We start from the raw sequence: 12,227 nt of genomic DNA on the forward strand, positions 1-12,227 counted from the left end.
TTCTCTAACATCTTGGATACAGAGATGAGCCTGACTCAGAGAGCGAGCTTCTGGGCCCTAAGCAATGATGTTTCCTTGTTCTTTGTTGTCTGTAATTAAATTAAAACTTCTAGGTAGATCAGTGTGTTTATACCAAGTTATTTCAGATGTGCGGTATTTTTAATCTTGGATTTTAGTCTTTTTAGGGAATGTGCAATGCTAGTAGAAGACATTGAAAATTAGAATGAAATCACTCCTTGTTACTTTAAATCCACCTTTTCAAATATTTTTATTTATATCTTATACAAATTATAGTTAAAACAGAAACCTTATATAAAAAGATAATACATTATGCTTTTTTTTTTTAACAGAAAGTGACAACATAATTCACAGAAGTGAAGAATTTTTAAAGAAGGTAACAAAAAGAGAAAGAAAATGCCAAAACCAGTAAGTGTATTTTATTACATTTGACAGTATCTACATAATAAGATATCATTAAATTCGTTTTGGAACAAGGCAAAGAATGTTGGTAGAGTTGTTGGAAGAAAAAGGCACTGATATTACTGTTGTTTTTAAATTAATGTGACCAGAGCGTAGTATTATGCGGTCATGAGTTCTAAGGTCAAACTAAGTTCTTACCTTGGTTCTGCCACTAATCTGGGTGACTTTTGTTAATTTAGCTCAATCTATCCAATTTTTAATTTCCTTACATATAAAATGGGAATATAATTAGTTACCCAAGGGAGTATGGTAAAGGTTAGAAGAATCTGATATATACATTTAGTGCCCAGTAAATGGTAACATTGTTAAATGGGAGGAAGTAATGAGAGGTCAGAAAGATCTATGAATTTTAGTTTTCTCATAATTCTACTTTAGATGCAATTGTTACCCATACTGATACTATATAGTCTTAGATTTTTTTATTTAAGGGTATACTTGTGATTATTTTACTTAGTTTTATAGTTATTTGGTTCTTGACTAAAGTTTATTCCTTTATTCTTAAGGTGTAATTGTTCTTAATCTAATAAAGTGAGTTGTTTTTGTTTTCTGGAATGTTTCTTTTGGCCAATTATAATTTTAAAGAAAGTCATTAGTTATCATTTTCGGGATTTTCTAGCATGGATAACACTTTGGAATGACTGAAAGACTCAGCAGGTCGCAAAGTGTGCTTTGTTAGCGGGAGAGAAGACTTAAAAAAAGGCATACAGATCAAAAAGAAAATTTCCTATTTGCAGATGACATGATTGTTTCTGTAGAAAATCCTCATAAATCCACAAAACAATTACTAGAACCAATAACTGAATTTAGCAAGATTGCCAAATACAAGATTGTATTTAAAAAAATGGCCTTTTTAATATGAAAGTAGTTTGGTTATTTAGTTTGGTTATTAAAAAGCATGATATACTTAGTAATAAAGGTACAAATGCTGTACAAGATCTCTACACTGAAAACTAGCTATAAGAAATTAAAGATTTAAATATGTAGAGAACTATAAAATATGTATAGAGATCTTTATAAAGTTGTATTAAGATGTCAGTTCTCCATAAAAGTTTTCATAAATGAAATTCAGTTCCAATCAGTTGACTCCAGGCAGTCTTCTTTGATTAAAATTGACTAGCTGATTCTAAAATATATTAATATATGGATATGCCAGAATGTGCACAGAATAACTAAAGCAATTAAAAAGAAAAAAAGAAAACTTACACTCCTGGATTTCAAGGTTTATTTTTAAGCCACTAAATAAGACATTGAGGTACTGATGAAAGAATAAATAGATTAATAGAATCAGTGAAATGAAAATACACCAACACACATACATACACATATGTATTCATTAGATTTTTGACAATGCTGTCACACAATTTAATGGAGAACTATAATTATTTTCAACAAATGGTATTGGCACAAAGGGTTATCCGTGCAGAAAAACATGAACATTGACTGTTGTCTCACAATTTACAAACATAAACTCCATGGATTATAGACCTACATGCAAAAGCCCAAATTGTAAAACATCTAGAAGAAAACATAGGAAAAAATCTTTGTGACCTTGGAGTAGGTGAAAATTTTTTATATATTAAAATTTTTAAAATTTTGTATAATACACAGAAAATCTGAACCATTTAGAAAAAGTTGGACTTAATCAAAGTTAAAAACTTTTGCTTCTGAAAGATAGAAATAAGAACATGGAAAGGCAAGACAATGGGATAAAATAATTTGCCACATAAAGTTCTTTTATGGTTCAATAATAACACAACTCAAAGAATTTTTTTTTTTTTTGTGGGCAAAATATTTGAGCAGATATTTCACAAAAGAAGCTATATTAAAGACTGGTAGGCCAGGCGTAGTGGCTCACGCCTGTAATCCCAGCACTTTGGGAGGCTGAGGTGGGAGGATCACTTGAAGTCGGGTTTGGGACCAGCCTGGCCAACGTGGTGAAACCCCATCTCTACTGAAAGTACAAAAATTAGCCAGGCATTGTAGCGCATTCCTGTAGTCCCAGCTACTCGGGAGGCTGAGGCAGGAGAATCGCTTGAACGCAGGAGGCGAAGGTTGCAGTGAGCCAAGATCGCACCACTGCACTCCAGCCTGGGTGACAGAGCGAGACTTGTCTCAAAACAAAACAAAAAAATAACAACAACAAAAAAAAGACTGATAATAATCCAGTGTAGATAAGGATGTGGAGCAGCTGTGACTTTATTGTATTTCTGTTAGGAATGTGAACGTTTACAGCTACTTTGGAAAACTCCTTGCCAGTATAATTGAGTGGAGAGTGTTTATTGTTCCTTAAAGAGTCAAAATTATTATGCGCAGTTGGATATCAGTTGTGTGTTGTTGATTCATTAAAGATTCTGGAAGTATAGAACTTGCCTTGTGGAGGAAACAACTCTTGAAGCTAGATAAGTTTCAGAATGTGGAAGTTTTTGGATTTTAGAACAATGAATATATAATATATTATGTGCATATGTCATTATATCATGAAACTCCCATCAAGGTCTATGGCGTCACCTCTGAAACATTGATATTTTTATAGTTTAATGGGTGAATAGTCGCTTGAAATGGAATAAATTAGTTCACTACAAGTGATAGTCTTGTATCACTTCATGTCAGATTTTTGCTCAAAATTAACTCATCTTCAGGTGTCAGTGCTTTTAAGATGTCAAAATTATGGAATAGGAACTGTGGACCCATATTTACAAGACTCACAAAGCCATAGTGATCTAGGAGAAAATATCTGACAAATGAGTAAAGTGATTTATATGGAGCAAATTATAAGCACTTCTTTCAAAAGATTTTGAAAGTCATTAAAGGAGCTCTAAGTCAATGTAAAGTGAGAAAACCATAGTCATGTATAGAGTCTGTATTAATAAAAATGTTAATTCTTACCCAAAGATACTGAAGAATTTCGTGTTGTTCCAATACTAAATCATAAATGGTGTATTTTGTAAAGTTCACAGTTTTGTTTTGTTTTTTTTTTTGAGACGGCATCTCGCCCTGTCGCGCAGGCTGGAGTACAGTGGCATGATCTCGGCTCACTGCAACCTCCGCCTCCCAGGTTCACGCCATTCTCCTGCCTCAGCCTCCTGAGTAGCTGGGACTGTAGGCGCGCACCACCATGCCCGGCTAATTTTTTTGTATTTTTGGTAGAGACAGGGTTTCACTATGTTAGCCAGTATGGTCTCAATCTCCTGACCTCATGATCCGCCTGCCTCAGCCTCCCAAAGTGCTGGGATTACAGGCATGAGCCACTGTGCCCAGCCCAAGTTCACAGTTTTATATGGAGCCAAGAGCAAAGATAATGATCCAAGACTAGTCAAAATAGTTCTGAAGAATAATGGAGACTTGCCCTACCAGGTATCAAGACTTATTTAAAGAAATACTAATTAAGACAATATGATATTAAGAGTAGTTTAATTTACCAGTGGAGCAAAATTAGATCCACACTTACGCAGATACTTGATTTGTGACAGCACAGACTTTGGAGAATAAATAAACTAATTAATAAATGATGTTGGGATTTTTTTAAAAACCCGTATTTTCATTCATATAGAGATTGAAAAATGAAATTGGACCTCTAACATCATAAGCAAAAATCATTGAAAATTATGAAAATCAAAATAGGAAATATATGAATATTCTTATGACTCCAGAGTATGGAAGGATTTCTTTTTTTTTTTCTTTATTTCTTTTTTAGTTTTTTTTTGAGACGGAGTCTTGCTCTGTTGCCCAGGCTGGAGTGCCGTGGTGCAGTCTCGGCTCACTGCAACCTCTGCCTCCTGGGTTCACGCAGTTCTCCTGCCTTAGCCTCCCGAGTAGCTGGGACTATAGGCGCTCGCCACTACGCCCAGCTAATTTTTTGTATTCTTTAGTAGAGACTGAATTTCACTGTGTTAGCCAGGATGGTCTCGATCTCCTGACCTCGTGATCCACCCGTCTCGGCCTCCCAAAGTGCTGGGATTACAGGCTTGAGCCACCGCGCCCGGCCTTGTATGGAAGGATTTCTTAAGGACGACAGAAAAAATTGGCCAGGCACAGTAACTGATGCCTGTAATCTCAACACTTTGGGAGGCTGAGGCAGGTGGATCACTTGAGGTCAGGAGTTCGAGACCAGCCAGACCAACATGGTGAAACCCTGTCTCTACTAAAAATACAAAAAATAGTCGGGCATGGTGGTGCGTACCTGTAATCCCAGCTACTTGGGCTGTCTCTTATACACATCTAGATGTGTATAAGAGACAGACCCTATCTCTACAAAAAATACAAAAAATAGTCGGGCATGGTGGTGCGTACCTGTAATCCCAGCTACTTGGGAGGCTGAGGCAGGAGAATTGCTTGAACCTGGAAGGTGGAGGTTGCAGTGAGCTGAGATCGCGTCACTGCACACTAGCCTGGGCGTCAGAGTGAGATGCTGTCTTGGGGAAAAAAAAAGATGGTAAAAAATTGATATCTGTGTGTAAAATATTTATAAGTTCAACATTGAAATTAAGTATGTCAGTTTATCATAAAGGAATGCTATGAAGACAGTAAAATGACAAACCACAATATGGGAGGTTCTTTTGTAAGAAATAACTGACAAAGGATCAGTATCAAGAATATATAAAGACTTCCTAAGTAAAAGTAAGAAAAAGCAACCCAATAGGTGAATAAGCCATATGTGTGAACATTCAAAGATGAGAATGAGTGGTCAGTTAAACATATTGTATTAGTTTTCCATTGGTCTGTGACAAATTACTACAAATTTAGTGTTATAAAACAGCTCCCATGTGTTATCCCATAGTTCTATAGGTTAGGAATCTGGGGTGATGTGACTGAGTTCCCTGCTTCAGAGTCTTACAAGGCTGAAATCAAGGTGTAACTTATTCTGCAACCAGCCAGATAAATTGATTAGCTTAGGTCCTCCTAGATAATCTTCCTGTTCTAAAGTCAGCTGATTAGTAATCTTAAGTACTTCTGTAAAATCCCTTTAATCATGTAATGCACCATAATCATGAGCATGACACCAGGGGCCATCTTAAAATTCTGTATGCACGTGCCATATACAGAAATGTGTACTTCATCAGCAATCGAGGATCCCACTTTAAGACCATATTGAGATACCATTTTCTGCTAACTGAATTGTCAGATATTAATAAATCTGATAATGTCCACTGTTCCTGGAAATAGAGAACAGCAAGAATTCTTATACAATGCTTACGGGAGTATACGTTGACACAGTTACATTGTACAGTTCAGCATTATGTGGTAAAAGTAGAAGGTGTGCACACTTTATTACTCAAGAATTCTGACTATATTCTGGAGAGATTCTGACACTCGGAGACATGTACTAGAATGTTCATAGCAGTATTGTTCTTAGTAGCCAAAAAATTGGAGACAGTGTTCATTGACAGTAAAATGGGTGAGTAAATTTTTGTTTGGCCACATTCAGACTGTTGCATAGCAGTGAAATTTCTAATGACAAAAGCATCAGGGAATCTTAGAAACATATTGTGAAAAATTAAACTAATATAGTGCAATTTTAAAGAATTTATTGAAGTAGAATACACATACCAGATGGTATGGGGGTCCCAGCCACCCAGGAGGCTGAGGCGGTAGGATCGCTCGAGCCTGGGAGGTTGAGGCTGCAGTGCGCTAGGATTGTGCCACAGAACTCCAACCTAGGCAACGGAAAAAAAGTATGTAGTTGATGAATTTTCATGAAGTTAATATACCCGTGTAAGCATTGCCCACATCAAGAAAGAAAACTTGATCAACAAATATTGTGCAGTTATAATACAGCTAAAAATCAAGAAAAATGAAGCTATTTTACATATAGATACATATATTTATGTTAGAAGCATTTTTTTAAAAAAGCAAAGAGAATAACCCAAAATTTAGGTTAGTGGTTACCTGTTGGTATTTACAAAGAAGAAATACAGTGATATATGCAACATTATTTACCATTTCTTGTTATTCAGTTGGATGGTAGATTTATGGGTTTCATTTTATTCTTCTTCATTGTTTACATATGATACATGTTTTGTATATATCATTTCTTAATAAGATACAGTTTTAGAAAAGAAAAAAATAAGATTATTCTAAAGAAGGATGAATCTGTAAGATTTGATTACAGAAGTTATTCCAGGTGAAAGCTAAAACGTGCTGAGGTTGTGATTGTTAGACATATGGGGAAATAACTCTGATTTAGAGTTTTTCTAGTGTGAGTTAAAGTTAGAAAGATAAAATGGCACAAGCTGTGTCCTCAGTAAACCTACAGGCTGATGGAAAAAGATACATAAAAACAAATGCAGTAATACATATTAATATAAAATTTTAAATACAGTTGTTACAGAAACAATGTTAGTAGAGATTGCTACAGATTTATACTGGTTAAGGGAAAAGTAAAGATTGTTAGAAAATAGATACAGAAACAACAAAGGAAGTATGGGAAAATTAAAGGAGAAATAATAAAAGATAAAATAATTTAAAAAGCGAAAAAGATGTATTTGGATCACGTGAAGAATTCTAGGTGAAGATGCTATTCTGTGGTAAAAATTATTTTGGTAAGATATGTTAAGTTTTTGAGATATTAGAAAGGTATTTACACAATAAAATTATTATTTAAAATAGAGTTTGGAGCTAGGCATGGTGGCACACGCCTGTGCTCCTAGCTACTTGGTAGATTGAGGTGGGAGTATAGACTTGGCGTCCAGGAGATCAAGGTTGCAGTGTGCCATGATTGCACGCATGAATGGCCACTGCACTCCAGCCTGAGCACAACGTAGTGAGATCCTGTCTCTAAAAACAATAGAGTCTAGCAAATAAAGCACTGTAGATAAATGCTTTCCTAAAGTGAAGAATGTATTTACAGTATGAATAAAATGAAATCTGATTTTTATGTTGAAAGAAATATGGCATAGTTAATCACATTCAAAGAATTTGGAGTTAGACCTCAATTTAAATACCTGCTTTGCCTTTTTGTTTTCGGAGGCAGGGCCTTGCTCTGTTGTGCAGGCAGACGTTCAGTAGTACAATCATAGCTCACGGCAGCCCTCAAACTCCTAGGCTCAAGTGATCCTCCCAACTCAGCCTCCTGGAAATAACAGGCACATGCCACCACATCCAACTAATTTTTAAATTTTTCATAGAGACATAGTCTTGCTGTGTTGCCCAGGCTGGTTTCAAACTCCTGGCCTCAAGAGATCCTCCCACCTTGGCCTTCCAGAGTGCTGGGACTAAAGGTGTGAGCCACCATGTCTGGCTCTTGCTCTGCCTTTTAATAAGCATGTGTCCTTAGGTGAATAATGGAAACTCTTTGCATTTCTATAGAAATAAAAGTAATATCTCCTAGTATTATAGCAAGGGCTAAATGAGAGTATGGAAAGCCCATAGCTTAGTGTCCAGTATATGTTAAGTATTCAATAGATATTCCTAAATGAGGACTTTATAAGCTCTTTGTTTTTCAAATAGATTTTCTTATTACAATAAAACTTTATCACTTTAATAAAATCATAAAAGTTTTCTCATGCCTAATAACTTCTCTTTTCTACTTATCATTCATTTTATTTTTATTACAGATCAACGTAAGAGTAACTACAATGGATGCTGAGCTGGAATTTGCCATTCAGCCCAATACAACTGGCAAACAACTTTTTGACCAGGTATCATTTAACTGCTTGAAATATGTGACTTTTGACACCATAGTGTGAATGTTGTTGCATATTTTCTCTATTTTTCTGTACTTTTGCTGATAATCCAACAATGTACCACTTCGAATTTTTCGTAGTAGCTATTCAGATATCCCTACTACAGCAGTAGGGATATTCTTTATTCTTTCACATTTCTACATTTGTGGGAGAGGACTTCTTGAAAATAATTTTCAGCAGGCATTTATTTAACCTCTGTGAGAATCATTGTGATGGCGACTAAAAGGGATTCAAGGATAATCCACAAAGTTGTTGAGTGAAATGAGTAGGAATCCTGGGCAGAAGGAACAGCAGGAGCGAAAGGCATAGGGAATTACAGGTTGAAAGCACCCCTTATCCAAAATGCTTGGGACTAAGATTTAGGATTTTTTTAGATTTTGGAATGTTTGCGTATGTGTAATGAGATATCTTGGGGACAGGACCCAAGTCTAAACACAAAATTCATTTATGTTTTGTGTACAGCTTATATACATAGGCTGAAGGTAATTTTATAAAGTACTTTAAATAATTTTACGCATGAAATAAAATGTATACTGAGTTTTGACTGCGACCCATCATGTTAGGTCAGGTGTGGAACTTTCCACTTGCAGAGTCATGTTGGTACTGAAGAGGTTTCAGATTTTGCAGCATTTTGGATTTTGGATTTTTGAATTAGGGATGCTCAACCTGTGTAGGCTATATGGAGATCACTAGCGACAATTTGGTGTCATAGGTTCATAATGTTTGAGACAAAGGTTGGGATATGGAGGTCAGGTATCTGTTATATTAAGGAACGGGGACTACTCATCTTATCTTTCTTCTCAGTCTTGAGTGCGTGTTAGAGTCACCTGTGGAGCTTAAAAAAAAGGGCGAGGAGACAGTGCTTGGAAACCCCTTCCAGAGATGCTGATTTAATTGACTGGGCCTACTCTAAATCATCAGTATTTTAAAAAATAAGCTTCCTGGGTAATGTTGTATTGCAATGTAAGCAAGTTTTACTGAGAAAACGAGGTAAGAGATTGGCCCCAGGGATTAAGTAAGAACATGAGGAAACTATTGCAAAGAGAGAGGAAGGTGGTATATATCATGTGTAGCTTGAAACTTAGAGGAGGATAACTTTTACATAAACTTTACATACACTTTTTCTTAGGAGCAAGAGAGCAATAGCCTGTAGTCAGAATAACTTGATCTTAAAGAATGAAAGAGTTTCTAGCATTTCAGCAATAAGTACCACTAGATACCTTGGTTTTGTTAGTTGTCATTCTGTCAAATACAGATTCAAATCTGATGAAATAAAAATTTTAAATTCTGGAAAGTTGTTTCTTCTGACAAATACTATACTTAGTCTCCTGATTTGGTAATTCATGAATTTAAAAGTTCTGATAAGGTCTTTTTGGATGATGAAAGGCTTTTTGTGTGGATGTGCAAATTTTTAAAGCAAAATCATAAAGAGCTAAGTTCACCATACCTTGTGAACCAATCTCCACTTTTTTCTTTTTTCCAAACCACTTTTGTTCTGGTATAATACTCACTTCTGTTTATTCTTCTTTGCCTCCTATTTATGAATATATTGTCTATCTTATTTGAAAAAAATGTGAGTAGAGTTAGCATTTATTGTACTTCATAGCAAATTGAAATGTTATTTATAGTAAGTGAAATGTTTGTGGCAGCCAAAAACTAATCAGCAAGTTATCCTTTTTGGTATTGGGTACTAAGAAATAAAAGTTGTTTTTTATTAAGTAGAATTACTTTCACTTGGATACAGGAAAAAGAAACCTCATTTATTATAGGGCAGTAATGTGTGGTGGTTTAGAAGTGTGGGCACTGGAGCCACACTGCCTGCATTAGTTCCAGTTGTAGCTGTTTGACTTTGGACAAATTAATCTCTTTGCCTTATTTTTCTCATTTGTATAATTAGGATGATGATGGTAACATTATTTCTTCAGAGGTTGTGAGAGTTAAATGAAAATCTGTGTAAAGTGCCTAGAACAGTATTTGATGGTTTTATGTATATCTCTTTCTGTTTATATAGATAAATACAGTGTCATGTGCCGCATAATGACATTTCAATGATGGGCCACTTAGGCAACAGTGGTCCCATGAGAGTGTAATACTATATTTTTACTGTACCTTTTCTATGTTTAGATATGTTTAAATACACAAATACTTAACAGTTGTGTTAGAGTTGCTTACAGTATTCAATATAGTAACATGCTGTACAGATTTGTAGCCTGGGAGCAACAGGCTGTACCATATAGTGTAGGTGCGTAGTAGGTGCGTATTTAGGTTTGTTCAAGTATACTCTGTGATGTTCATACGATGATGCAATTGTCTGACAATGCATTTCTTAGAATGTATCCCCATCGTTAAGCAACCCTCACTGCACACACAGACACACACACACAATTCATATTGTAAATAGTCTAGATTATTATTTATTTCTTTATTTAAAAAAATTTTTTTTTTTTAGATAGGATCTCACTCCTGTCACCCCAGGCTGGAATGCAGTGGTGTGATCTCGGCTCACTGCAACCTCTGCCTCCCAGACTCAAGCGATCCTCCCACCTCAGCCTCTTGAGTAGCTGGGACTACAGGTGCGCTCCACCATGCCTAGCTAATTTTTTTTTTTTTTTTGTATTTTTGGTAGAGATGGGGTTTCGTCATGTGTCCCAGGCTGGTCTTGAACTCCTGGGCTCGAGTGATCTGCCTGCCTCGGCCTCCCAAAGTGCTGGGATTACAAGCATGAGCCACTGCCCAGCCTGGTCTAGATTATGGAGTATTGTTATCTGTTATGGACTCTTCTCAGCAGTTCTTTAGTCCCTATTCTATTTCCTGACTGCTTTCCTTGAACTCAAATGCAATGATGAGCTTTCCTTGAACTCAAATGCAAGGATCTAAAAATGCAGACTTTACTTTTGTATGTAGTGTGTGTGGAATGAGCTGGCAGGTTCAGGTCAAGCAGGTAGTAAACTGGGTCCTCTAAAATGAGAGCACAGAGCTACATGAGTCCATGTGTAGTAAAGCCCCACGTCTGATTATGATGTTAGATCGAGGCCAGCTGCTCTGTATTTGGGGACTCTGAGTGCTTGAAGTCCTTTGTTTTGCTTCTTGCTGACTCTTCGTGACTGGCCTCCTCCTTTAGCTGCTTCTTGTGAGATTAAAGTGTACAGAGTGTTCATACCCATGTCTTTAAGCTGGACGTGGTGGCTCACGCGTGTAATCCCAGCACTTTGGGAGGCCAAGGTGGGAGGATTACTTGAGGTCAGGAGTTCAAGACCAGCCTGTCCAACATTGCAAAACTCTGTCTCTACTAAAAATACAAACATTAGCTGGGCGTGGTGGTGCGTGCTTGTAGTCCCAGCTACTCAGGAGGCTGAGGTGGGAGAATTGCTGAAACCCAGGAGGTGGAGGTTTCAGTCTGCGCTTCAGTTTGGGCAAAAAACAAACAATATATATATATAATATATGCATTTTTTAAATTTTAAAAAAATGTATGCTTTATAGTGTATTAGAATGATAGACTAACTTGTAAGTAAATATACATATGTTATAGTTATGTGCCCAAGCAGTTTCAGTTCTAAAAGTATGTGATCAAAAGTTTATGGGAGCTCAAAGGATAGCCTCACTAAAGTATATTAATTAAAAAAAAAACATTCTAGGAGCACCTTCTGAAGAAGTAGGGAAGAACCATTGGGGAGATAGGGCGTTTCAGGGAATTTCACAGCTGAGCTCTCTTGTTCCTTGTATTTGTGTAATAGTCTAAAGTTAGTTAAGCTATTATCCCTTGTGCCCACTGTGGTGCATCTCCCTTTTACTTAGCCACCATTGTGAATCTCACAGAGTGTGGAGGCAGAAGCTGAGCCCAACTGCTTTGTTATACTTCTCTCTGCTGCTTTTGACCTGTACATTCCTACTCCTGCCACTCCAAGCTTGAATGTTTTCTACGGCACTGCTGGGGCAACCTATCTTTTACCAAAGTTAGATTATTTGGAATCTCCTTTTGTCCACATTGAATTTTTCATTGTTTGACATTGATCAGCTTGTGCATTATCAATATGAGACTTTATGTTCCACATCTTCTAGAAA

The 12,227-nt window shown here is 36.4% G+C and overlaps 1 protein-coding gene across 5 annotated transcripts in view; it reads left to right on the forward strand.

Annotated features, from left to right (window-relative positions):
• The first annotated feature begins 347 nt into the window (after positions 1-347).
• RDX (radixin) overlaps positions 348-12,227 on the forward strand; it is a 112,660-nt gene continuing 100,780 nt past the window's right edge. For 3 of the 5 annotated variants that reach the window (XM_011992132.1, XM_011992125.1, XM_011992149.1), the window contains exons 1-2: positions 348-426; positions 8,034-8,117. In XM_011992132.1, coding sequence (XP_011847522.1) covers positions 415-426; positions 8,034-8,117 — 96 coding nt within the window. In that variant the 5' untranslated portion in view covers positions 348-414. The remainder of the gene's footprint in view (positions 427-8,033; positions 8,118-12,227) is intronic. The other 2 variants (XM_011992138.1, XM_011992142.1) reach the window with 2 other exon arrangements.

The sequence above is a fragment of the Mandrillus leucophaeus genome, unplaced genomic scaffold (assembly GCF_000951045.1).
Source record: "Mandrillus leucophaeus isolate KB7577 unplaced genomic scaffold, Mleu.le_1.0 Scaffold1101, whole genome shotgun sequence".
In the NCBI taxonomy this organism is placed as follows: Eukaryota; Metazoa; Chordata; class Mammalia; order Primates; family Cercopithecidae; genus Mandrillus; species Mandrillus leucophaeus.